This window comes from Dioscorea cayenensis, chromosome 2, assembly GCF_009730915.1.
Source record: "Dioscorea cayenensis subsp. rotundata cultivar TDr96_F1 chromosome 2, TDr96_F1_v2_PseudoChromosome.rev07_lg8_w22 25.fasta, whole genome shotgun sequence".
NCBI lineage: Eukaryota > Viridiplantae > Streptophyta > Magnoliopsida > Dioscoreales > Dioscoreaceae > Dioscorea > Dioscorea cayenensis.
In genome coordinates, this window is record NC_052472.1 from 2,016,864 (window position 1) to 2,044,706 (window position 27,843).

Below are 27,843 nucleotides of genomic sequence, written 5' to 3' on the forward strand. Positions count from 1 at the left end.
CAATGGTGTTTTATGAGCATTGGAAGACACCATTCCGTGGTCATTTAATTAAAAATTTATCTATGTGCTATAATACACAATCTCAACTTTATAAGTAAATATTCGATTCTTTCAATTTTACACATAATAAAATATTAAAATGTCAATAATTTCATTAAAAAAAACATAATCTTATCAACTTAAATACTTAATTTCGTAAACATCTTAAACTCATAAAGACTAAATAAATATGGCAAATAAACAAAATTGTACACATTTATACATAAATAGCCTTAATTTATTATCAGTTATAAATAAGCATTTACATATTATGATAATAATTAAAAAAATTAGTGAAAATAATAATTTATCAAAATTTCTATAATTTTAAATAAATAAGTATTTACATATTGTAAAAAATATAAATAGCACCTTAAGTCCTTAGTTAAAATGGCAAATTTTTTCCTTCTCTTCATAGTCTTCCCTTTCTTTAGTTCTAAGGTTTATTTTAGTTAGAATATAACAAAATTGCAAAAAATTTAAATAAATAAGCATTTACATATTTATTGTAAGAAAAATTAAATAGACTGAGATCCTTATTTGTTAAAATGTCGATCGAACTATATTTCTCTTCTTAGGGGGTGATTGAGTTACAAAGCATGGAGTGGGAATCATTACTTTGTGATTCTAATGGCATGTTTTGATGACCATGTATGGGAATGAGAGAGGAGTGGATAAGTAATGAGTGAGGAGTGAGGGGGGGTTGAAGCTCCAGCTAGCCCCTCCTCCCTTGGTTCCACCACTGGGTGCAATGATGAAATACAAGGATTAACAACTCAAATAAGTTTCAAATAACCAAACCATTAAAAAGGCTTTCAAAACAAGCCTCCAAGGGATGACATGGGGTTAAAGAACCATATCAAGAGCTGAAAGAACACATTTAAACAGAAGGAGATGCATACCTTAACAAATTTAATAGAAGGAATATAAACTTATATTCTACATTCAAACCAAACAAATTTGGACAAAGATAAGGAGATGGTTGGCCATTAAAGTGAAGAAGAGAAGAATTAGGAATCTTAGCCTCCATGGAAAAGTTGAATTTAAAGAGAAAGATAAGGATTTTAATAGAAAAATGACCTTTTTGCCCCAACGTATCACAGCTTTTAACAACCCCCCTAAATTTTTAATGCTCCTTCCAAAGGGAGAACCGCCAACTTTTTGCATGCTCAAGGGAGAAATAGGAGAAATATTTTCTTGTAGAAAAACAATTTTATACGTGAAGACTATTTAATGCCTCTCCATTAAAACCCCAAAATATTAATAATAAAAAATTGAAATTTTAAAAAAACATTTATGTTTGTTTTCTCTGTGGTGATCATATGTTATAGGCAAAAATAGAGCAACCAAAAAGTTCATGTATTTATATATGGATATCAAAAATAAAGGTTCCATACATGTTACATACAAGTCAAAAAATGAAGGTTTCATGTATAGTAAAAATCCTTGTAAAAAATGAAGAGCTAACCTAAAATTTAAACAGGGTAATTTGTCAACAAACTATATAAAATTTAAGGTATATTTCACATATTAAATAATTACTATGTAACAATAACTCTCATTACCAAACCAAACACTGGATAGTTTAATAACTTATTTTTTTACCTTTACCCCAAATGAAGTATAGTTTAAAACTTTCCTCGATTCAAATTATTTGTTACTTTTAAGAGTTTTATAAGCATTAAATATTTTTTTCCCATTTTTACCCTTCTTCTAATTTAAATAGAAATGTGTTCATTAATATAAGTAAATAATTTTAATAAAAATAAAAATATCTTATCATAAATTTTTTAATTAGATTTTAAGAACTTTAATGTCAATAAATTTTTGCAAAACCTAAATGTGATAATTAATATAAAACGAAGATAATACTTTTTTTACATAAAAATATAAATGCAATGATTTAATTTTATTTATTTATTTTAAGTGCCAAATGATATAAATATAAACTTCCATTTTTCGCAAGCTCTTAAAGTAAAATAAATAAATGGGAGATCTATCACCCATATCCTGAAAAGATAAATTCGTCATTTAACTACAGTTAATATGAAACAAAGATAATTTTTTTACATAAATATATAAATATAATAATTTATTATTTTGTTTAAAGTGCCAAAATGATAGAAATATATACTTCCATTTTTCACAAGTGCTTTAAAAATAAAATAAATTAATTAATTAATAAATGAGAGACACATCACCCTTATCCTGAAAGGTAAATTCGTCATTTAACTACAGTTAATATGAAATTGAAATAATAATTTTTTTACAGAAATATACAAATACAATAATTTTTTTATTTTTATTTTATTTTTAATTGCCAAATGATAGAAATATAAACTTCCATTATTATTATTATTATTATTATTATTTTGAAAATGTGGATAAACCACTACAATTAAATAAAAGGAGCACAACAAAGACAGTCCACTAGATATGGTACAACAGCCTCAGACCACAAACCAAGACAAAAACCTAAAACAAAAGACTGCTGCCCAGCCCCAAACACCAAGTGAACAAAAAAGATCTAGCATGTGATCTTATCGCGCTCCTCCTTGGTCATCGTATCTCCACTAAGCTCCTCCGATCACTGGCCTAAACACTTCAGATTAAGTTGCCCCTGAAATTTTTTTGCTTGCTTCAAGAACTAGCCCAGGTCCACAATCAAGCTACAATTGATTTTGGGCCAAAGTCTGGCCCACTTGACAAAGCATTAAGGAATCATCAAAGCCAAGGCAATCAACAACTTTGGACTCATACACCTCATCCAGCCCAACAGTCAAACTGGGCCCAGCATCAACTGCCAATAGGTCCACAAAATTAACATTAAAATCATGTGTCTTATCATTAATGAGAATCTCATTAACCCACGAATCACCGAGCGACACCCCAACCTCACCCCTGCGAACCTCGGCAAAAGAAGTTGTGCCACGTTTTCTAGTCTTCTACGCTTTTCCAGACCTAGCCATCTACCTCTCAACACCACATCTCCTCAAGTTAACCACCCGAGAACCACCGTTACCCTTCCACCCAACGGTTTGTCCCCGATCCAAGAGACCGTGGGTCCTTGACTCCTCCCTCTTGTGCAACGACCGTGGCCCTTCACCGACGTGGGAGCGGAGCTCGACCACCGTCGGTGAGTCAACTTGACCACTCTAGGAGCAAGGCTCAACCACAACTTGTATCACACCAGGAGAAATGCCGAAGCCATTGTGGGAGCAAAAGGCATCTCTGTTGCTATTGTGGGAGCAAGGCTCAACCACCACCAGAAGCTCAACCAATGCCGAACGTGTATCTCCTTCGCTGCCTTGGGAGGCAGGCTCAACCACCACTGAGAGTTCCACCATCACCGGGAATACATCTCCGTTGCTATCGTGGGAGCAAGGCTCAACCATCACCGAGAACTCAACCAACAACTAGCGCGCATCTCCGTCTCTTCGTGGAAGCAAGGCTCAACCACCACCTAGAGCTCACCCGAAAACTCCCTTTTTCCTTCTTACTTCCTCTTCTTGCCTAAGTAAAGTTCTTCTCCTCTCCACTCTATCCCCATCAGCTCTCCTCGCCAGAGGTTCCCGCAGGCCTGACTACACTGGTAGCTTCCCTTTCTTCACAGTTGGGATCTCATCAATAAACTTCCATTATTCACAAGTGCTTTAAAAATAAAATAAATAAATAAATGGGAAACACATCACCCTCACTCTCCTAAAGCGTAAATTAGTCATTTAACTACCAGGTGATAATATTTTTTTGTATAAATATATAAATACAATAATTTATTTTTTAAAGTGCCAAAATGATAGAAATATAAACTTCCATTTTCCATAAAAGTAAAATAAATTAACAAATAAATAAATGGGAAACACATCACCCTTATCCTGGAGGGTAAATTCGTCATTTAACTACACTTTCAACTTCTCCAATCTAATCCGACCGTTGGAGACTTCCATCACTTCCCTATTTGAATCTTCTCTTCCTCTTTTTCACTACTCTCTCTCTCTCTCTCTCTCTCTCAATGGATTCATCGGCGCCTCTGCGAAGCCCCTCCTCCGATGAGCGATTGTGGAGCAAGCTCCGGGACCGGGTCGACGCCATTCTCGAGCAACGCAAGCCTAAAGATCATGCTGGATGGTTCTTATCCTCCATTGATGTATATAAGCTTCAATACCTTCTCCGATTTCCCGATCTAGGTTTTTTTTTTTTTAATCTGATGTTTTTGGGTGTTTGGGCAGTGTGGGGTGGAATCAGACCGAGCGAAGAGGCTCAGAGAGGATGCGCAGCTTCTTATCCGTGGTTTGGATTCGGTCGCTTCATCGCTCTCGCAGCTCACCGGTACTTTGAGCGCTGCGCAGCAGGTGATTTCTCAGCTCAGATGGAAATCATTGAAAGTTTCTCCTTCTTTTGAGAAGATGTTTTGTTTGATTTTTATGAGGAAATACAAGAGTTTTTTTGGGTGATTTTTTCTATGGGTGCATTGTAGCTTTTGGCTGCCCAGGAGTCTGCAGTTTTCAGAACCAAATTTTATAGAATAAAAAGGTTTTATTTCCCTCTGCTCATCTGGAATCCAGAGAAAGAGAAAATTTCTTCTTTTTTGCTTTTAACATGAAGTTTTGGTTGATTTTTATGAAGAAAAAGAAGAGTTTTTTCCCCTGTTGATTGTTTTCCTCAAACACTGTAGCTTTTGGTTGCACAGAAATCTTGAGATCTAAGCATCAAATTTCATGGAGTAAAATGATTTTGTTTTCCTCATCTCATGTGGAAACCAGAGAAAAATCCCCTTCTTTTTTCTTTACAAGGATTTTTGGTTGATTTTTTTTTAAAGAAAACAAGAGTTTTCTCTGTCCATTTTTTTTCCTCTATAGAAGTGTAGCTTTTTGTTGAGTAGAAATTTTCAGCTATCAGCACCAAATTTTATGATGTGCAAAAAGTTTCATTTTCCTTAGCTCATTTGGAAACCAGACAAAAATCTCTTTTTGTTCTTGTAAATAGAAGTTTTGTTTGAATTTTTATGAGTAAATACGAGAGGTTTGTTTTTTTATCTTTTCTCCTCTGATAGCATTGTTGTTTGTGGTTGCATAGAAGTCTTCTGCTGTGAGCACTAAATTCATAGCATAAAAAAAATAATAAAAATAATAAATAATAAAAATAAATTCCCCTCTATTTGTATGTGTATTGTAAATTACCATTCTTGTTTGAAAAGCATGTAGTTCCAGACGGTATATAATGCAAAATGCAAACATATACTTAAGTTATTATGGTCATATCATAATTTTTTTTCAGTTGTATTTACCGCTTAATATACTTTTTTTTTTCAGGAGATATACATAAGCTTACAAACTTCATGGGGTAGATTTATTGGGGTATATAGTTGTTTCCAAAAACAGGAATCAACATGGTTAAATTTGCCTTTTGTTTGGTTTTCTTTTGAGAAGTATTTGCATAATTACAAAAATTGATCAAACTTGTGTCTTGTGCTCTGATTAGTTACTTTACAATCATGAATTATAGTATGTATATTTACTTTATTGTATGTATTTTTTCTGGAGGTATATGTGCAATTTCTAAAAGGTTAATTTTGTTTTGTGATTGTCATAATAGAATGGTTTTTGGTATAGTATTCACTGCCTAATGTTTGCCAAGTTCTTTTTGAATAGGAAGTCAGTGATCTTGCAAAGCCCTCTATTCCAAAAGGATCAAAACGAGAAAACCAGAGAGTTGAAGATGAAAACCAGCCAAAAGCAAAGCGCCATTGTGTTTCTAATGAGCCTGAAGACCGAAATGAGGCGACAGACAATGAAAAACTTGAGGTTGAAGAAGAAAAATCAGTAGATGTTCTCAAGAGTGGAAATCTCAAGAAGGCCAAAACTGTAAGTTATAGAACTGTTAAGATTTTGTTATTATAATTTTTCCTTTTAATTGTATGTTGTTCAGTGAATGAACAAGGAAGCCATTTGATCTTTTGTTGCTGTCACTATCTTAGCTGTGTATTTGATGAATAAATTTAGAAGTCTTTTGTTTTTTCTGATACCAATCATCTTATTTCCACTTTTATTTATTGTGTTGTTTACAGCTTGCTTTTTCCATGGCAACTAAAGCAGCTTCGCTCGCGAGGGAACTGAAAAATATAAAATCAGAATTGAGTTTTATGCAAGAAAGGTGCACACTTCTTGAAGAGGAGAACAGGAGATTGAGAGATGGACTTGAGAAAGGTGTTGGCGCAGAGGAAGATGATCTGGTACTACTTCAATATCATTCTATATTGCAAGGAAATTTGAATTATACATATTAATATTCTTTTAAAGATTGCCCAAGTTCTGCATTATGAAAATTTCAAAACTAATTCAGCTCATTGCAGTTCAATATAAAGAAATTAAGTGCTAAGTTCTACATCATATGACTTGTTTTAAGTTCATTAATTATTACTATAAAAGTTTATGGTTCTAATTTGTCTAATGTTTGAATTATGAGATGTGGATAAGTTTAAGTTTCAGATTTATAAGACAACAATAATAGAGAGGATACGTTGCTTAAAACCCTTTTAAAATAAGGAAGTTTAAGTTATTTACTTAGGTAACAAAGCATGTTGCTATTTAGTCAATAGTTGCTATTCTGAGTGGTATTTATCTTAACAACTTGATCAAAGTGGAACTTGATGTTAAGATGAACAGCACAAACTATGGTTTTATAAGCTAACATTATTCTCAGAAACATAGCCCCCCCGTAAAAATTGTTGATGTGCTCTTGAATCTTTTATCCTCATATATGTGTGATGCTCTGATTTATCTGTTTATTTAGCAGAAATAACACTATTGCCTTATTTGTCTGATCGCTGAAGTTCCACATTAGAAATTGACAATATGAACTTATTATGTTCTGTTAATTTTCAGGTGAGGCTTCAACTTGAGGCATTGCTAGCCGAAAAATCAAGACTGGCAAACGAAAACACAAACCTGACAAGAGAAAACCAATGCCTTCATCAACTTGTTGAGTATCATCAACTAACATCAAATGACTTATCGGCCTCCTACGAACAAGTCATACAAGGAATGTGTCTCGACTTCTCTTCTCCGATTCAGGAAACAAATGAATTCGATGACAGTGATACCGAGGCTCCTTGCACTCCAACATCAAATCATCTGAGAATTTCATCATCGTCTGTTGGAGACGATGCACAACCAGAGTAAATTGCATGTCGAGAAGGATTCTGTCTCTTTTCCCACATTTGGTTGGAAAATTGAGGATATCGGTGCCTTTTCCGACCACTTTGAAACTATGTACTATTGTTATGAACACTATATGTACTATATGAATGCTTATTTATAATAATGTATTTAGTTTTTGAACTTTTCCCTGAATGCTACTTCAATGTATGACAAAAATGGAAAACCCTTGTGCATTTGTAACAAAACAAATTGCATTGTAGAGTGTTTTCTTTTAATTTTGTTTTTTTATTGTTTATTCAGAGGGGTGTTATGAAAATCTGATGTGAAATTCTTATTTCTATTTACCTTCAAAATTAACAGAAGTCATCGAAACTTAATTTGGCTTTTAGCATTTGATTCTTCTTCTATGTTTACCTATTGAGTTACCTGTTTTTTTATTCTTCTATATTTTAAAGGTATGCTATTTATCATCTTATACTTCATATTTTTCCAAGTTTCTTCTGAATCTAAATTTAGATTTTTTACAAATCTCCTCAATCAAACACAAAATTATTAATATGAATTTTTATATTCATGTTACTTTAATTAATTTCTATTATCTTCAACTAGTTTGGGTGCACTCAGTGCATTTTGTCCAAGAAAAAAAAAGTTTTTTTGGAGTGATTTCTAGGTAGTAGAGTTTCTTCGTGTATTCAAGTCTTTTTGCTATTTTTAACAATAGTTAGAAATACCGAAAATGATGAGATTGTTCTAACTTTATATTGGGTCCGAAGTAATTGTGAGTTTATTCTATGGTGTGCAAGGATGAAAAAGTCGAACTCCAAAATATATTTAAGTTAGATTAGGTTTTTGGCTAAGTTCCCTCAATATATATATATATATATATATTGAGGGAAAGAGGACCCATCAAATCTATGGACGTCTATTAGATTACTATCCAACGGCTACAATCTATTCACAAACAGTGTTATACAGTATTATGTATATAATAAATCATCACAGTTTCTGTATGAACAAAAACTGTTGGATCATCATCCAACAATTGTAAATAAACATTCTTAGTAAACAGTTATATGTGTACGTACACAGATGACTTAAACCCATATATATATATATATATATATATATATACATATTATGAAGTCCTAAAAACTTTGCTTAAGCTTGGCTTGTTAATATCAGCTCATTTCACAGCACTACATATCAATTGAACCAAAAAACATAAAAATAAAAAATACCTTAAGACTTAATCTTTATAATAAAATAGTTTAGGATTTTAATCATATAAGAAAATTTCATTTCTTGCTTTTCCCTCAAAAGTACAAAATGCAGAAGAAAACAATTCCACCATAAGAGAGTTAGTATTTCATTTCCTTTCTCAATCAGGATCAAAGAGATCGGGATTCAATCCCGAACATAATCTCTAGTAAAAAAGGACAATAACCTCAACCATATTCTCTTATTGAAAAGACAATATAACAACCACAACCATATTTCTTTACAACTTCTGACATTCACTAGAGAAAAATACATGAAATGCCAGAACCAAGGCTTTATATCGTGTAAACTAACCTAATAAGCCTTGACCAATATACAAAGGAATAGTATCGGCCACCGATACATTTTGAGATAGAGACAAACCTGGACATAGATCTACAGAATAACAGGAAAGACATGATCAGATATTGATCAAATGGAGAAGAAACAACAACAAAATCAAATTGTTCATCAAATTTGTCGAATAATTGGCTGGGGATGTCGCTACGGTGACTTGGTTATTGCTCCCCGTCTCCTTCCTGGCCTCAGGCCTGTTGATATTAGGCCCGGCAGCACCAGGATGAGAAGATGATGAGTTCCGAGGAGTTGTGGGAAGAGAGCCTGAATTTTTGACATCATAACCTGAAAACACAGTGAAAATAAAATAAATACAAAATCCATCATATATTGATGGGATGAAAGAACCAAACAGAACCCCTGTGGGTGGTCTCACTCTATGTATAGATGAAGTAAATCTTAAAATATTCGGGTTACTTATAACAGATAATTTTCATTTGATGATTGAGAGGTTTGTTGCAGTGTTGTGTGGGAAAATGATTGAGTTGGAGAAAACTTACAGCTAACCTTTTTCCAACCCAAGATCATCCTCTCTCGATCAAAGACAACTTGAAGGCCGGTCAAAAAGTTTTCTGCATGAAAGATGGTAGATCAATACACATTTACAGGAATAAGATGGAATAATCATTTGGAAATCTATAAAATAGAAATCTGAAATTGGATTTAGTCCATTACAAAAATTCTATTAGGATGGATGGGCTGAAAGATGTATTGAGTTTTGCATCGAAGAACTTACGCCCAATGATGTTCAGTTTGTCACCTTTGGCAACAGCAAAACAATATGCTAATTCATTTGCCTGCACATCAAAAAACATAAGAAACTGATCGGAAGCTTTGGTCTTGCAAAATAGATCAGTAGCATGAGAATCAAAAACTAAACCTGAACAGGGAAGGCAATTATTGGATAGTTAACAGGAAAAGGACTACCACTGCTTGTTGTTAGGGTTACAGTAGGTACATTACTTGTACCAGAACTGCAACTAGCCAAAATGTCATAAGTTAGTCTTACCAATACTTCAATATCAATACTCAAGACCTTGTGAAAAAATTGACCTCATAATGTAACAATATTCAAATGGGATCTTTGAATCAGTTGTGTATTGTTTATCCTGCACCTGCTCATGGAACTGGGAAAGTCACACAATAGAAATTTATTAGTATGTGATATACTTCATTTTGTGGTAAAAGTTATGTTATATAGACTTACAGCTTTTGAGAGTTGCGAATATATTGGTTCAATAAAATATGTGAATGAGGTACCAGTGTCAACCAAAGCACTGAAATCTGCATCAATGGCAGAATTTCCTACAAGCATTCCAATTATATTGATGTTGTATTTAGGGCTAGCAAAACAAACAAATAAACAGCAGTAAGAAAAAAATATTTTTTTTGAGGAAAAAAGTTATTGATAAAATTTGAGGGCACTTACTGTAACTGGTCGACATTGAATGGAGTTTCATCTTGGTCTAAGCTACCTTTGTCTCCAAAGCTGATTCTTCCAATATCATCATGCCCAAAGCACATAGAAAAGGAATTTGATGTGAATCCAGCACTTGATAAAATGCTTGGAACCGATACCTTTTCCATACCTAGCCCAAGTAAACCATTGGGAGCTGCATGTTCTAGAAAAGCACCAGTTTGGTCCTGTCCACAACTGCACAATCCTTTTATTAATTAATCAGGAAGTTATTCACAGGAAAAAATGCAAAAAGTCTGAGTAACAAGGCATACCCGAATATTATCCGTGCCTCAACAATTTCAGACTGAGTATCTTCTGTTCTGAAGAACATGACATCCTCAACAAAAATTCCAGAAGAAGAAGTATCATTAGATACATATACAACCTTGTACGGACAAGAGCTAGTTACTCCAGAGCAACCAGTTTTTTGCTGTTCACAGAAGTTGCTATTGCAAGGAACTGCATGACTAGTCACAGATGCATTGGGACTATACAAGCTAACCTGAAAATCCTGTTGCATGATACTTTTGGTAAATTTCAACCAAGAAGAAGAAATTAAATGCTCACAGAAAGAGAGAGAAAAAACATTTAATTACACATTCAAATACAAAGGGGTTGAAACAAAATTTTATTAGAATAAAAAGAACATGGAGGGCACAGGCCAAAATATTCAACCACTTTTGTTCAAGGAAAACTTTGGGCAGCATGGTTAAGCAGATAACTCGACTGTCATCCATATGCAAGTAAGATGGTACACTTGATAAAACCTGAAATTTATGAACCATAAAAGAAAATCACACTTCAAAATACTTTTAGAAACAATATTACATGGTCCTTCAACAATCTTCTCGATAGGACTATGTTCTCTAAAAATAGATTTACATTCAATTACTGCATTATATTCATGCAATGCAGATGATTTAGCTACCTAGATCAAGGATAATGATCCTTTCCCTTCATCTGAAAATCTCACGGACAGAAAAGCAAGACCAGCAACAGATTACTAAATTTGGTAAAGAAGCTACTATCACTAAACAAAGATAAAACTAAAATCATGAACATAAAGCAAGGAGAGTGACACATTAGTACCATTTTGAAAGGAAATTAACATCACTCAGCTGCAACATGACTAGAATTCATGGACATCAGAGAGTAATAACAACTAGGAACCACTCTACAATGAACACCATGTTTAGTCCTAATATATAAACAATCAAACAGAGAGAGAGAGAGTAAAAGAACAAAAATTTATCACAAGATAAATCAAGATGCAAAATTTAATCCAAAAGGGGGAAGACATACGGGCATGGAATTCAAGGATGAACTCGAAGCACAGCCATAGCAATCGCAAGGCAACCAGAAGAGGTCACTCCCAGTGTCCAACGCCACTAGAAACGTCGCACCCGGCGTCCCCACCGTCACCATCGCATAGTGCAAGCTGTGAAACTTGGAACCCCAGTGAAAAAAAAACCCAAGAAAAACCCTAAAAAATTCACAAACACAGATCAAAGAAAGAGCAAGAGAGCACTATACAAAGAAAGGGAGGTGATGCGGATGGTGACGTTGCCCTCGGAGAAGGTGAGGTCAGGCGGGGAAGAAGAGAGTGAACGGCCGTGGAGAGCGCGGTCGTGGGCGGCGAGGGCGGCGTAGTATTCGGCCGTGCCATTTTCCGGCCAGCCGGAGGCGCCGCCGAAGCCGCGTGAGTCGAACCAGTGGCGCACCGTGGGGGAGAATCGGTGGTGGAGATCCAACCCTAGGATGGCGGCGCCGGCGCCGTCGCCGGCGATGAAGACGGCGACGGCGGAGAGGAGGAGGAGGAGGAGGGGAAACGAGAGAAACCTCATCCTATGGCCAGCGTTTTCACCTGAGAAACCAAAACAAGGCTTTTGTTTATATTATATATATATATTTATATTGAAAGTTAAATTTAATACAAGTCCCTGAAATATTCTTTTCTGGCAAAGAGACCCTGATTATTTTAAAAAAATCAACTGATTTTTAAGTAGTTATTAGTAGAGGTGGGAACAGGCCGTCTGGCAACTCGGCCCGGCCCGTGACCAGTCCGGAACCGACCCGCCGGGTCACTGACCCGGTGGGCCGGGCCAACAATCTGTAATCGACCCGTCATGGAGATGGGTTGGTTACGGTTGGGTTAAGCCCAACCTATGGCCCACCAGGCTAAGCCAGGATTAGATACAGGTTGCAACCTGGCGGGTTGCGGGTTGGGACGTTGGGCTTTATTTTATTTTATTTTTTAAATTCAAATTTTGAATTTTGAAAATTTCATTTTTTTTAAAATTTCTTATAAATTTCTATATATACCTCCATCCCCGTATTATTTAGTTTTTACCAATTATTACTCTCATGCTCACTTAATCTCCTACTTTCCTTCTCTCTTAATCTCACTCTCTCAAGGCATATTATTTGGATTCTTGGAGTTTAATTATTTCAAGTCAACATTATCAAGGCTTAATATTACAAGTTGGAATCTTGGAGACTTGGAGTGGTGCAAATTTAGGTTTTCTCTTAATTTTTTACATTTCGGAAGTCCCCAATTAATAAGGTTGGAGATGATTTATTTATTGTTATGTTTAGTTATAGTTTCTAGGCTTGTCTTATTTTAATTATGCAAGTATTAGTTGCATTCTTGATATATTTATTTTAATTATTAGTTTAGACTTGTGGTTTTTTAAAAAAAATGCATTAAATTATTATTTGTAGTTTTGGTTGACTTTTTTTATAAATATTTGGACGAAATTATTATTGTAAACACGAATAAACGTATTAGTTGAAATTGTTGATATTTATTTTAATTATTATTTTAGATTTGTGGACATATAAAAAATGCATAATATTATTATTTGTAGGTTTCATAGAGTTATTTTTTTAAATAATTGTATGAATTTATTTTTGTAGACTTGAACAAAATTATTAGTTATATTCTTGATATTTATTTTTATTATTACTATGGACATGTGGTTTTTTTAAAAAAAATACATGAAATTATTATTTCTAGTTTTTGTAGACTTGGTTTTTATTTAATATTTGCATGAAATTATTTTTGTAGATTTGAATGAAATTATTTTTTTGTATTTATGATATTTATGATATTTATTTTTATTATTAGTTTAGAGTTGTGGTTTTTTTGAAAAATGCATGAATGTATTTTTTATGGACTTGAATGAAATTATTTGTAACTTTTGGGTTTTTAAAAAGTACATGAAATTAATATTTCAGTTTTTTGTAGAAACTTGGTTTTCTTTAATATTTTGCATGAAATTATTTTTTTGTAGAGTTGAATGAATTTTGCATTTATGATATTTATTTTTATTATTAGTTTAGAGTTGTGGTTTTTTTTGAAAAATGCATGAAATTATTTTTTATGGACTTGAATGAAATTAATTTAAACTTGTGGATTTTTAAAAAAGTACATGAAATTATTAGTTCAGTTTTTTTGTAGACTTGGTTTTTTTAATATTTGATAAATTATTATTGTAGAGTTGAATGAATTTTGCATTTATGATATTTATTTTTATTATTAGTTTAGAGTTGTGGTTTTTTAAAAATGCATGAAATTATTTTTTATGGACTTGAATGAAATTAATTTTAACTTGTGGATTTTTAAAAAGTACATGAAATTATTATTCTAGTTTTTTTGTAGACTTGGTTTTTTAGTATTTGCATGAAATTATTTTTGTAGAGTTGAATGATGCATTTATGATATTTATTTTATTATTAGTTTAGAGTTGTAGTTTTTAAAAATGCGTGAAATTATTTTTTATGGACTTGAATGAAATTAATTTTAACTTATGGGTTTTAAAAAAGTAAATGAAATTATTATTTCTAGTTTTTGTAGACTTGGTTTTCTTTAATATTTGCATGAAATTATTTTTGTAGAGTTGAATGAATTTTTTTTTTTTTGCATTTATGATATTTATTTTTATTATTAGTTTAGAGTTGTGGTGTTTTTGAAAAATGCATGAAATTATTTTTTATGGACTTGAATAAAATTATTTTTAACTTGTGGGTTTTTAAAAAGTACATGAAATTATTATATTAGGTTTAATTCTACATGGTCCCCTCGAATTGTGTACTTTGCCCTTTTAGTCTCTTTAGTAATACTTTTTAGGTACGTTTAAGTCTCATATTTGATCGAGTTGAGGGCTTTCTAGTCTCGGCGTAGATGGCGTTAAGCTTTGCTCGTTTCTTTTTCACTGACGTGACTTTTTTTATTATGAAATTGGGGGACTAAAAAGTCCCAAATCGATCAAATATGAGGACTTAATTAAACCTAACTGCAAATGTGACTTTTTATTACTGAAATAGGGACTAAAAAGTCCCAACTCGATCAAATACTGAGGACTTAATGTCACGCTAATGATCAAATATTTAAAACCATGCCCAATTTCGAAAGAAAGCCGAAGATAACGCCATCTACGCCTCGACTGAAAGTCCCAACTCGATCAAATATGAGGACTTAAATTTCTCTAAAAAGTATTATAAGGACTAAAAGAGATAGAAAAGTACTACAATTACAGGGACTTTTATGACAATTATACCTATCTAGTTTTTGTAAATTTGGTGTTCTTTAATATTTGCATGAAATTATTTTGTAGAGTTGAATGAATTTTTTTTTTTTTTGTATCTTTAATATTTGTATGAAATTATTTGTTTGTATTTATGATATTTGCATGAAATTATTTTTGTAGACTTGAATGAAATTATTTGTAGTATTCGTACATATTTAGTTTCATTATTAGTTTTAGACTTGTGTATGCATTTTTATATTTGCATAGAAATTATTATGTGTAGTTTTTGTATACTTGTGTAAATATTTGCATGAAATTATTTTTTGTAGACTTCAATGAAAATTATTTGTAGTATTCTTAGATATTTAGTTTCATTATTAGTTTTTAGACTTGTGTATGCATTTTCTAATATTTGCACTGATTATTATGTGTAGTTTTTGTAGACTTGTGAAAATATTTGTATGAATTATTTGTTGTAGACTTGAATGAAATTAGTTGTTGTATTCTTAGATATTACTAATATGAGCTTCACGTGGTGGATGCTCTAGAGGAAAAAGCGTTGTTGGATCAGCTTCCACTCCCATACCACCTACTCAAGAAAGCAATCCATTTCAAGATTTTTTTAGAGCTCGATGGAACAATCGATGCAGGTTGATGTACCCTCACCCTCATAAGCCGGACAAGCAACCAACTCCACGAAAGTGCCCTCAAATCTAACATTTTTAAAACTCATTTTTACAAAAATTGTATAATAATGATGGCATTGTAACACATAGTAAATGTAATTATTGTGGTTCCGAATTTAAACATTGTAATGGTGGAGGATACTGACACATTCAACGGACACTTGGAGAAGAAGCACTCGGACAGAGCTTTGGACATGCTCGATCATAGTCACAAATTAGATTGACATGGATGAAGGTACGGGGTTCTCGATCGTCTCTATTTTACATTTTTCTGCAAAGCAAAAATACGAGGGATAAAATTGGGGAGACAATTTCCGTGGCGCTTGCAGTTCAACTTCATTTGGAAAGGGTGTCAAGTTCAAGAATGCATCAATAACACACTACAACTGCGTGCAAGAAGGTTTCACGGAGGACAATTCAAAGAACTATATTCAAACAATAAAAGAATGGTAGAGAACAACTTTGTTAGTATTTTCGTACTTTTAACTCTTCGGTTTCTTTATGTTCCGATGTTTTCCATGAAAATTCTTTTATAGGTATTACGGCACATTGGGTTGACGACAAGTGGAATATCCAAAAGTGCGTTCTCGCTTTTAGGGTGTTCAACGAGTCTCATAGCGCCGATAATATTTATAGACTTATGCGTGGAGTTATCGAAGAATTTGGTTTAATGTTTAAAATTTTTTCGACTTCTTTTGATAATGCCTCTACTAATACGGCCTGAATTACACCTCTAGAAGATTTTTTGAGGCCTTCATGTGGTGGCAAATATTTTCATATAAGATGCGTTTGTCATGTTTTAAACTTATGTGTGCAAAGTGGTTTGGAAGAGCTTAAAGAATTTGTACTCCCCCGTTAGGGAGGTCGTAGCTTATATGGGAAAAGGCATGACCCTCATGAAACAATGGGCTTGCTATTGTAAAGCACATAACATGAGGGTCAAAAAGTTCCCTAAAGATGTCAAAATAAGATGGAACTCAACTTATCGCTTCTTAGTGCAACATTTCCCTATAGGACATTGTTGACTAAGTTTGTTAATGATTCTTTAGTTGGTTTTTGTTTATATGAGTATAACTGGGTAATTATAGCTCGTAATACATGTAGTAATTTGTTTTCGCAAGTTTATTTTCCTACTTCCCATTTATTTTTATATGGTGCTATTGACATGGCTGAACAATTTTGGAAGTTTAGATTAGATCCACAATTGTTTAGTGCGTTGATTACTATGAAAATTAAATGGTTGTCTTATTATAAAAATATACCTCCTATTGGTTTAGTTGCATTTGTTATTGATCCAAAGCAGAAGCTAGAAGGTTTGCAAGAATATTTGCAAGCATATTACAAATTCTTAGGATTCAATGGAGGACAAGATTCCCAACCGGTTCCCATGAGCTTGCCCGTGAGTGGCGTGGATACTCAAGAATCTGAACTGGACTCCGACAGTATTGTGGATGTCAATAAAAATTGTTGTTGATACTAGGAGTCAACTTGTTCAATTATATGATAGTTATTGTATTAGATATAGCCATATAGTTCCACAAGTTGCATAGAGGCGATGAGACAATCTAGCGGTGGTGGAGGAGAATCATTCGGCGAGAAAGGCGAAGAAGAAACCAGGGGATCACAATATACAAAGCTCGACTTGTATTTAAACACTATCTTCTGGTTCTCAGAAGAAATCAACACAGACATGACTTTCAACGTCTTCAACTGGTGGCAAAGTAATGAAAATCCATACCCCATTCTTTCATTAATGGTAAATGATATTTTTGCGTGTCCTATGTCTACAGTCATTGAGTTTAACCAAGACCTAGATGTTACCGATTACACTGTTAACAGAACTACGTGGGCTTTGATTCCTCTCACACCAAGGAGGATACGTAGGCAACTTGATTCGGCATGTAAATGAATTAAGTACAAGCCATTTATTTTCAAATTTAATGTAATACGTGGGACATCTCTTATTATTTGGAAACTTGTGGTCTTAATTTTTGGGGTCTTAATTAATTTATTTTTCTATAAAATTTTTCTGAAATTTTTTCACAGATTTTTCGGACATTTTTCTTCTGTTATACTGAATTTTTGAAATTTTAAAATATGGGTGAATGAGTGACATTACGCTGGCCTAACGATCGGACCGAGATGGAAGTCGGGCCGGTTCGAGCCCAGCTTCGTGATCCCGGACTGATGAGTTCGGCAGGCCAGCCCTCGGCAGTTGGTTCTACATCCAGGCGGGGGTCCCGAGTCGGTGGGTGCAGTGAGCCCGGACTGGCAGTCGGGCCAGTTAATCCCGGCCCAGTGCCCATCTCTAGTTATTACTATAAATACTACTAATAGTTCATCCTCCATATAATTATATGACAAATAACCTATATGGTTCTTTATTTTTTCAGTGTGTTTCTATTTAGGTTACCCAACTATAAAAAGTTATGATTTGATATCTTACTTTTAGTTTTTGTTACAATTTGATCTCCGAGTATACACAATTAACGACAGATTTAATGGTGATCACATGTGACATTGTACATGACACATGTTTTCTCATATCTGGCATCTAAGATATCATATACAACGTGTGATTGTTATTAATGATGTATGTTTGAATGACAAAATTGTAACAAAAAATAAAATTAAAGAACAAAATAGTAATTTTTTTAAAACTAAGTAACCCAGATAAAAACAATAAAAAGGTAAAAAATTATTTAAATTGGTTACCCTAAATATATACAGATGTCCATGAATGATGTAAGATAAGTATAAAAGAAACATAAATACCAAACACCATGGCTTCTATATCACATTTGTTTTTTTCTTTTTTTTCTTTTTCTATATCATTTATAAAAATGATGAGGTATTTATGGTCATCCACTTAATAAATGGACGGTTATGATTAATTTGATCTAACGATCCAAAATACATTGGTTTATATAATACAAACATCGGCGATTGCTACGGTATTGATGTTTCCTACAATATCATCAATAATTTTGGTGATTTATTTTAAAAAATATATATAATTTTGTTCTTCTCTTTTATTTTTTTCATTGATGAGCTTGGCCCATACATGTTTGGCCTCAAGGGAATGGAAATAAAAATAGTATTCAAAATGATTAGAAGTAGAATGAGAAAATTAGAATAAGGAAATATTATAAAAATACCTCCTTGTCTTTTTGGAAATAATGGGCATTTTAAGTAGTCAGTTATGGTTAATACCTTTATGTTAATTGCTATTATTTATTTTAATTAATATAATTAAAATTTTCAATTACATAATTCACGTTGATTATTATTCATTTTAATTATTATAATTAAATATTTAAATTAAATAATTCATGTTAATTACTATTCCACTTTAATTATTATTTTATTTTTGTGGTCTTCTAAAATTTTTCTTTTTAAAATGTGGACAAATCACTTGATCAAGCCCTTGATTTTTAAGTCACGAGAAAAATAAAATACCAACTATCCTATTGTAGAAGTGATATCTTTTGAATATTATACTATGACTTTTTTTTTGTATATATATATATATATATATTATATCAACTAAAAAAATTTGTATAGAAAATTAAACTTCACATCTAGTAATTTTTTTTATACTAAAAAAAAACTAAACCATACATTAGGGTGGAGTTTGGCTGGAAATAATATTAGATTATTTCATAGATATAGATCAGGTAATCTTATATTACTTGGTTGGGTTGTGTAAGAATTGCTTTCTTGATTCAATTCTCATGTAGCTATGCATGACAATATATAATACCGGATATTTGAATACAGAAACAGATCCTGCATAATTAGGGTGGCCGAAATCAAGGAATGTTCTAATTGGGATTGATTTGCTGAATTTTTAGTTAGTCTGCCCAAATCTTTCAATCATTTTCCATGAATTGTAGAAATAGTTCATTTTGGCTTTAACACGCCCCTCAAACTTGGCATCCTCTGGTGACAAGTTTGCACGATAAATTTGAAATCGTTGCTTGGGTTCAGCCTTTGATACATCTCCGGCCAATTTGTTGATCAATAGATGGGACCGGCATAGTGGTTGTGCCATTCCGGTAAAGTGATAATCTAGCTCGATATGTTTAACATTCAGGCATGAAAAACAGGATTAGTAGCCAAATCACGTTGCACTAATATTGTCCGCGATAAGGATGATAGGGTCACGCAGAAAGCGAAAGCCAAGCTCACGCGACAAGTCATGAAACCCAGTTGTATTTTGTGTGTTGGCAAGTGGGCAAAATATTGATTATTCGGTACTAGACTTGGGAAACGCCTGCCCGCTCCGAAACAGGGTTTGGTCCAGATAAACGAGCGTTGGTAGATCTCAGTATACGGACAATATTGTCCCATCAATGGGCGCAATTTATAGGGAGAAGAACTAAACTGAATCAGATGAAGATCAGGTACCCTTGAGGATAAGCGTGAAAATCGTTTAGCCGGAAGCCAAGTAGATCTCGTTGTGAGGTGCATGTGCATAATTGTCTTTAGCATATTGATGGGCTATTAGGAGATGCTCACAGTCTAAAGTAAGAGTAAGATCTTTGGAGTCACGCCAATCCTTATCTTAGGTGATACGTGGGATCGGAGGTAACACCCAGTGGATAGAGAAGTTGGGATTTTGTAGAGATAGGAGTAGAACATGGTTTGCAATCAGCCAGGTGATTGGAGCATTGCGCAATAAATCTAGCGTATACTTACATTGAGAGAGATGATGAGCTGCTTGAGGAGTCGTATAGGTAACCTCAAGACCAGATGCGATGGTCCTCAGGTCCTTGATTTCGATTCGATCCCAAGTTCTTGGATAAAAGGTGAGTTATAAGAGAAGTGTTGTTGCGATGGATGATATAAAGTCAACATATAATAACAAAGAGCATCATATAAGACTTGATGACGAAATATAAACAATGAGGGATCGACTGGCGCATTGTTGAAAAGCCATAGTGAAGTAGAAAAGGAACTAAAGCGATGGAAACCAAGCCCGTGGAGCTTGTTTAAAGCCCGTAGATAACACGATGGAGTTTGCAAACATGCGTAGGAAGGGCCAGTAGATCCGTAAACTCGGTGGTTGTTGCATGAAAAGCGGTTTGAGAGGAGAAATACGTGGAGGATGCGCGGCAATGACAGGGCTGGCGCGATATGACCAAACGAAATAGCAATGCACTAAGCACTGGTCCCAGATAGTATGGCTTGTGAAAAGTTTAATAGCGAGGGCTCGATGTTTCACGCATCATCGGAGTGGGTTGTTGGTGAAATCCCTTAGCCACAAAGCGCTTTGTGGCGTCCGATAGAACCAGCGCAACGTTTGATTTTAAAGCACCACTTGCGACCAACAATGTACGACACTCTGGTGAGACGAGGTCAAGTACGATAAGGAGAGGCGTAAACTCTTGATCTTCATACGATCGCCACTCGGAAATTTAACGAGTAGAAAACAAGTGGGTTCGATTGAGATGAAGAGATAAAATAGCGACAGAGTGCTTTGGGAGAGAAGGATCTTAGCAGTGGATAAATAATGGCCCAGTGAGCGCCTTGACTTTCCGGGTCTTGAGTCTTGCTGGTCTGGTAACCATAGAGGTGGCTAGATTGGGTAATTGATCTGCGAGGAACACTCTTTGGAGATCAACAAGAGTAGAGTCAATCACTATTTGGTGTGAGGTTATTAATGGTGAGATGTCCTCACATCACGTGGTGCCTCTGGGTAGAGTGAGGATGCGCACATTTGCGATGGTGGTGAGAGAGAAGGCACATCCCGAGGTGATAGAAATGTGCGTAGGTGGTGATGTGCAGTACAGCTCAGAGATGCCGATTACTTGTGAGTGCGTGGGAGGAATAGAATTGGAAGCCGGGCGCGGTCGGCAAAGCCATCAGCAGGGGGCCAACCGCGGTGGAGTTGAAATCCCAGCATGATGATGGAGTGAGTTAGCTTGAGACTTGGAAAAGCGTCGGCATCGTGCCACAATGAGGCCGATTATCAATAGGCCTAGAGCTAGTAAGCCACGTAGCGGTCGTAAAGTGATACCAGAGCCCAGAGGTTGATGGCGGAGAGGGAGGCATCTTGAGGTGGGCGGCCGTGAAGAAGAAACATTACCAGGAAAGAGTTGTTTCATCGTTGCCCAGTGCATCTGCCCTATGAAGTCGTCAGGAGGATTTATCGGCGTCCTGTGGCCTTTGTAAGCGGTACGTCGAAACCCTAGAAAAACACGCTCGATTGATCTTGGATGAGAGGTTTGTTGGCGGCTCTTGTCCACATGGAATGGAGTGACAAGCATCCATGAAATCATCGTATCGATTACGCGCGAAATTGGGTGTGGTGTGAAATAATAGTTGAAATGGAGGCGCCATTGAAGGACTGACGGTAGGAAAGCGAGTTGATGGGATTAGGTGCATGAGCTGGCTACAACCCATAGGGGAAAGCCAATGTTACACGGTGAAAGCAAGGTGCTGGTGTCGTATGCCGAGCCAATATGTAGCGGTGTTTAAGCCATTTCGATAGCCCGTACTGCTTTCCGGTGTGTGGGGGCAAGAAAAAGCCGTTGATGGTTTTCCTTTCCTAGCCCACGGATCCGAGAAAAGGATTTGTTGGCATTTCTCGAGTACCACCGTCCCAGCACCACTAAATATTTTGGGAGAGGAAAAGCTGGGTTTCAACAAGAGCTGAGAAAATTTTGAAAATGATTGAACACCTCGAGTTTATGTAGCATGGGATAAATCCAAGGAAATTATGCAAAAGTCGTCGATTGAAGAGAACATAATAGCTTGATAACTCGTTTGTTTGTTGAAGCGGGCGACTTCAAAGACATCGGAATGAATTACAGGCAAACGCTTGAAGCTTTGGGCTCGCTGTTGAAGAGGAATTCTCAGAGTTGATTTGCTCGAGAGACACTAGGTTTTACATAATTAGGATTGCAACAAGATAGGGGAGGGAACCCAAAGATTGTTGTGCATTAGCTAATGTGAACAAGACATGCACAGGATGGATGGCCCTAGCGATGATGCCGGAGGGTAGATGAGACCTACGGGAGGCGGTGGGGACTGAGGAGAGGTGGTATGGCCAAGGGAAAAAGGCCATACTCACAGTCCAGAAATAATGGAGATCCAGGAATGTAAGTCATTAATAGAAAAACCCCAAGGATAAAGGTAAAACTCACGAGAGTTATCTTTGAAGTAAATTTAGCCAGCGAGAGAGAGGTTTTACTTGTAGAAGGGATGTCACGGAACATTTGGAAAGGTGAAAGGAGCAGGAAAGTAGGTAGAGACATTGAACACATGTCTTTGTGTAGGAAGAAACTCACCATTACAAGCATGACTGAGTCGGATCCATCATATCACGAGACTTAGTTAAGGAGCAGAGCCATGCACGTTATGTGGTGATGGCGCCCGATGTCGAGGTACCGAGTTGTATCGAGAATTTAGGAGGTTGCATACCGGCAAAGGAATGGCTTAGATCAAACTACGAAGTGGTGTAGTAGCGATAACATGTAGACGATGAGTGGCGAGTTTATTACAAATTTGGCATTGAATTTTGGTAGAACCACAATGTAGAGATTGGCTCCCACGGAGGAGGACCCAAGATGCTATGGAGTGGGAGAGGGACGAGCATACTTGTATTGATTAGGTTGGGAAAACCGTCCACGACCAACCACGACCAGGCAGGCACCATGATTTCCCGCGACCACTCGGCGTGCTGTGACCCCGTGAGGAAGTAGTAGTAAAAAGGCGTTAGGCGGAAGCAATGGGGGCAGCTAGCAAGATTGGTTTGAGTTTCAAAGATAGGAGGCGAGCACGGAGATCGAGAGAGAGAGAGCGGGGAAGTTTGCAAAAAGAGGTAACAAGCATGGCATAGTCGGGATGAGGACCCACGTGGAAACGGAGAGGACACAAGATCATCATTGGTACCGGACAATTGATGGGCTGCAGAGAATCGACAAGATGCTTGGCATTTGCTAGAGTATTGAGATATGGTTTTAGTACCTTTGGAGATAGAAAGAAGTTGAAAAGCGATATATGGCGTGGCTAGAAGTTGTTGATTGTAATTTTGTTGAGAGCAATGCCAAATTTCTTGAGAGGAGGAAAGACCAGCGGCGAGTGGAATCTCAGATTCGGAGAGGTAGCGTTGAGAGGAAACAAGTGGTGGTGCATACGAAACCAAGCGTGCGTGGTGGATTAGGAATAACAGTGTGCATCGTCGGAGGAAAGATGAGGGAGAGGGAGGCGAGGAACCGTCAGATGAAGCTTCTAAATTTTGGCCAATGAAATGGTTGAACTTGGCTTTTCAAAAGGGAGATAATTGGTCTCGATAAGTTTAATGGAGACAAAAGTGAGAGATGTTGGGGATGGTGGCGTGAGGAAGAAGAGGAGGAGAACGAGTTATGAGCCCGGTGGGTGATAGAGAGAATAGGAGCGATCGTCGTTACTTGGGAGGAGGGTGCATAGCTTTGGGAGTTGTCCATCACGCGAGGCCGAGAAAAAGACAAGGCAACGAAGGAAGAGATGAAGCCCTAGGATCAATGAGTGACTCTGATACCATGTAAAATTGCTTTCTTGATTCAATTCTCATGTCGCTATGCATGACAATATATAATCTGAGGATATTTGAATACAAGGAAGCAGATCCTATAATTGGGAATGACCAAATCAAAAGGAATGTTCTATAATTGGATTGATTTGCTGAATTTTGATTGATGCCCAAATCTTTTCAATCATTTCCATGAATTGTGGGAAATGATTCATTTGCTTTAACAGGTTGTTTAGGGTAGAAACATAACATGTATACGTAAGAGTATTTTAGTAAAATAATAATTGGTAATGTAAGATTCTGACTTAACCAAATATGACAATATTACATTCCAACTATATTACTACCTTATCAACTAAACAGAAATTTGGCATATTCCCATTAATATCTCTTAGAAATCACATTTTCAGTAATCTTGTTTTGGGTAATATATAAGATTTCATGAATCAACGGTCTCTAAAAGTAAAAGTTCTTATTAGTCATTTTTCAAGAGTGGATCAATGATACTTTTCCATTGTTGGAATGGTATGGCAGCACCAGCCCCAGGAAGTGCAAATCCATTAACCAAGAATGTTGGTGTGCTTGCTACTCCTCTTGAACAACCATACTGAGAAAGCAAAATAAATAATATAATAATAACAACAACAATATTTATTACGGGGATTTATGTTTTCTATTTTAAAGAAACAGAAAAAATTTAATATCTATATGTGGAAGTTAATTCAGAAAAGTACTCCTATAAAAAAAACTTTTTACCAAAATTAAAAAAAAAACATTTATTTTCTCAAATAAATAAATCATGTTAAATAATTTACTTTTGCTATCATTATGGTTTCAATATACCTTACTCATATTTCTTTAAAAAAATCACTTTTCAAAGATATTTAATTGCATAAGAATAAACTTAGAATATAGAGAGAGTGTGTGTGTGTGTGAGAGAGAAATATTTGTTATATATATATATATATATATAGTTTTTGGTTTATTTCAGTTATTTGTGAAGATAGGAGGGTGGTGTTTTAAATAATAAAAATAAACCCAGAGATTTATAAAATAAAAAAAATCACAAAATTGTATGAGGATAGTAATAATAATGTCTTCTGGTAACATACATGATACAATTAAATTTGGGTCAGTTTTAAATTTATTTACCTTACTAGGGTTGTAATTGAGCTCAAGCTATGCCGTAGGGTGCTTTAGCTTGAAGGAAAACTCATTGCTTGAAATTGGACTCGAACTCAATTGAGTGTTTTTATTTTTATTTTTTTTGGAACTCGAACTCGAATCAATACATAAATCAAACTTAACTGAAGACTCACTACTTGAAACTTGGATCAAACTCAATCAAGTTTTGTTTTCATAGCTCGAGCTCAACTCAAACTGAGCTTACTACTCGAATTTGCATAATTAAGCTCGATAAAAACTAAGAATTAAGCTAGATTATATATATAGAGAGACAACTTTTAGGTTTAAAAAATAAAAAACGACATACTTAATCATTTTTGAAGAAAAAAGATAATTTAAAGTTTTAATTTTAAGGGATAAAATTATAATTTTTTCAAAATAAAGTAATATATATTAAAATATAAAAATATTATACATACAATTACTTGATTAGAAGCATGAGCACTCAAGTCAAGTATTAAGATACAAGAATTCAACTCTCTCGACTATTTAAGCTACTCGAGCTCAATCTCGGCTTGACCATGATTGAGTCGAGTTCGAATATTTCTTAAGTTGAGCTCGAGTAGCTTATGAGTAGCGGTATGTCATTTACATCCCTAACTTTAACCACTCATGTAATTGAAAATTTTATATTTTATTCTCCTACCTCAAAATAAAATAAAATAATAATAATAATATATTTACCTTGAAAGAAATTTTTTGAGCTTCATTGATCTGTGGATCTTGGAAACCGGCTTTAAATGCTTGTGAATATGATTTACCAATCAATGAAATGGCAAGATTGGTTATATCATCTGTTACCATTGCCCTTGACATGTTGAAAGTTGGATCATTGTAGTATTTTTCCTGTTCAATGAAAAATACATTAGATATACTTGTATATTATTTTGCCAATCTAATATACTCCTTGGAGAAAAAACAGTTTTTTAATCTATATAATCAGATATTAAATAGAAAATATAATAAGATTTTTTTTTTTTTTTTGCATGTAAACTACTACAATTTGCTTAATTCCATGCAAATCTCTCAATAAAATCAAATATCATGCACACTCATTAAAATTTGACATTTTTTTTATGTATATAACTTTTATAAAAAGTTAGGTATACGCTATAATGGACTTTTTGGAAAAAAAATAGTTATATGCTAATATTATCTATAAAAAAAGTAGGTATATGCTAATATATTTGCGGATATTATTTTCTCATTGATTTATTATATTATTTATACAAGAACCTTCTTGGAAAAATAACTAAGGTTTTTTTAATGCATATCATTATTTTACCATATGACAAAATATCCTTTTTTTTTACACATTACATTCAATTTTATATCTTTCTGATTTTTTATAAAAAAAATCATGATTTATTTATTAAAATAAACGATGTTTTTTAATATGTTATAAAATAAATAATTAAAATTTTATTTTGACCAAATGAAAAAAATTATGTAAAGGTCATAAGTAAAACAAATTTAAAGGAGGGGATAACAAATAATATATGAAACGAGCAAGAGGTGTAAATAATTGCCCTATTTTGAAGGGATATAATGCAAAACTAATAAAGAAAATTATACAAAAAAAAGAATATATCAACAATTTCATTATAGTCATAATTATTAATAATATTAACTGATAATAAAGGTGCATTAATAAATATTCATTTATATTTTATATTCCAAATAACATGAGAAAATAAATTGAGTTGAAAAGAAAAACTTAATTAAATAAAATAAATTACCTGAAACTTGAAGAAGAGTTCTAACAATGGAAAGGTTGTTGATGAATTGAGGTTGTTGCCAATGTGAAGAGCAAGGCTAGCAATGTATGCATTGCTATGATAACTGCAATATTTATTAAATATAAATAATAAATAATAAATAAAATATAGAGATTAAAATTTGTTTAATTTTGCATTGATGTATCCAAAAAAATTTTCTTTTTTTTAAATATATTAAATTATTTAAAAATAATAATTATCACTCATAAATAAGGATTTAGGGTAAATCATATGCATTGATAAAGCTAAGCCAACAATAAATTTTCCCAAGATTTAATCAAATAATTAAATTAATTAATTAACATTAAAAACTTTTAATCTTCACAAACACTCATAATTAATATACATATATAATTTTAATGTGAATTTTTTTAATTACTATTAATGTAATTATATAAATTTTTATACATATACATTTAAAAAATCAAATTGATTAGTTTATATATATATAGACTAAGTGTAATTTTTACTCTGACTTTAATTTTTTTCATTTATTTTTGTCTTCTTTTTTTTTTACTATTTCAACCACTAGAGTATTTTTTATATATAAAATAATTTAAACATTTTAAAAATATAAAGACAAAAATCATTGTTCAGATAAACCACAAGGACCAAAATTGCAATTTTAAGCCCACATATATAAATGTACATAAGATTACTTGACCATTGAAAGATAAGAATATATATATATATATATATATATATATGGATTAAGTGTATCGTTCATTCTGACCATATTTTTTTAGTACTTTAATAATAGTTTTTTTTACTATTTCAAACACTTTACTAAATATTTTTATGCAAACAGATTAATTTAAATATTTTGAAAATACAAAGACAAAAATCATCATCAATAAATCACAAGTACAAAAGTT

The 27,843-nt window shown here is 33.9% G+C and overlaps 3 protein-coding genes across 6 annotated transcripts; 1 reads left to right on the plus strand and 2 right to left on the minus strand.

Moving 5' to 3' along the window:
* The first annotated feature begins 4,031 nt into the window (after window positions 1-4,031).
* Window positions 4,032-7,379, plus strand: LOC120278227 (serine/threonine-protein kinase MRCK beta). Its single transcript, XM_039285175.1, has 5 exons — window positions 4,032-4,186; window positions 4,269-4,391; window positions 5,691-5,903; window positions 6,107-6,271; window positions 6,924-7,379. The coding sequence occupies exons 1-5, from the start codon at window positions 4,052-4,054 to the stop codon at window positions 7,218-7,220; spliced, it is 933 nt and encodes a 310-aa protein (XP_039141109.1). The 5' UTR covers window positions 4,032-4,051; the 3' UTR covers window positions 7,221-7,379.
* A 1,251-nt stretch (window positions 7,380-8,630) lies between these two features.
* LOC120277633 (aspartyl protease family protein 1-like) lies at window positions 8,631-12,133 on the minus strand. Of its 4 annotated transcripts, none has more exons than XM_039284496.1 (10): window positions 11,806-12,133; window positions 11,575-11,710; window positions 10,545-10,783; window positions 10,243-10,467; window positions 10,021-10,156; window positions 9,867-9,940; window positions 9,694-9,787; window positions 9,550-9,610; window positions 9,321-9,385; window positions 8,631-9,098 (listed from the first exon to the last, which is right to left on the minus strand). In XM_039284496.1, the coding sequence occupies exons 1-10, from the start codon at window positions 12,114-12,116 to the stop codon at window positions 8,961-8,963; spliced, it is 1,479 nt and encodes a 492-aa protein (XP_039140430.1). In that variant the 5' UTR covers window positions 12,117-12,133; the 3' UTR covers window positions 8,631-8,960. The 4 variants fall into 4 exon arrangements, with proteins under 4 accessions (XP_039140430.1, XP_039140425.1, XP_039140436.1 ...); XM_039284491.1 differs by having other exon boundaries at window positions 9,314-9,385; XM_039284502.1 differs by having other exon boundaries at window positions 8,957-9,098; window positions 9,314-9,385; window positions 9,489-9,610.
* Window positions 12,134-24,298: 12,165 nt separating this feature from the next.
* On the minus strand, window positions 24,299-27,635 carry LOC120279441. Its single transcript, XM_039286378.1, has 4 exons — window positions 27,628-27,635; window positions 26,930-27,032; window positions 25,875-26,036; window positions 24,299-24,612 (listed from the first exon to the last, which is right to left on the minus strand). The coding sequence occupies exons 1-4, from the start codon at window positions 27,633-27,635 to the stop codon at window positions 24,481-24,483; spliced, it is 405 nt and encodes a 134-aa protein (XP_039142312.1). The 3' UTR covers window positions 24,299-24,480.
* Between the last annotated feature and the right edge of the window lie 208 nt (window positions 27,636-27,843).

Excerpts from the sequence above, each read along its gene's own strand:
- LOC120278227 (XM_039285175.1), top strand. The coding sequence starts at position 4,052 with ATGGATTCATCGGCGCCTCTGCGAAGCCCCTCCTCCGATGAGCGATTG. Across the intron at positions 4,392-5,690 it reads CTTTGAGCGCTGCGCAGCAG|GAAGTCAGTGATCTTGCAAA; the intron begins GTGATTTCTCAG and ends CTTTTTGAATAG. Across the intron at positions 5,904-6,106 it reads ATCTCAAGAAGGCCAAAACT|CTTGCTTTTTCCATGGCAAC; the intron begins GTAAGTTATAGA and ends TGTTGTTTACAG.
- LOC120279441 (XM_039286378.1), bottom strand. Across the intron at positions 26,037-26,929 it reads AACTCTTCTTCAAGTTTCAG|GAAAAATACTACAATGATCC; the intron begins GTAATTTATTTT and ends TTCATTGAACAG. Across the intron at positions 24,613-25,874 it reads CTCAAAAAATTTCTTTCAAG|TATGGTTGTTCAAGAGGAGT; the intron begins GTAAATATATTA and ends TTGCTTTCTCAG.
- LOC120277633 (XM_039284491.1), bottom strand. The coding sequence starts at position 12,116 with ATGAGGTTTCTCTCGTTTCCCCTCCTCCTCCTCCTCCTCTCCGCCGTC. Across the intron at positions 9,788-9,866 it reads GAATATTGTTACATTATGAG|TTCTGGTACAAGTAATGTAC; the intron begins GTCAATTTTTTC and ends GGCTAGTTGCAG. Across the intron at positions 9,611-9,693 it reads TAATTGCCTTCCCTGTTCAG|GCAAATGAATTAGCATATTG; the intron begins GTTTAGTTTTTG and ends TTTGATGTGCAG.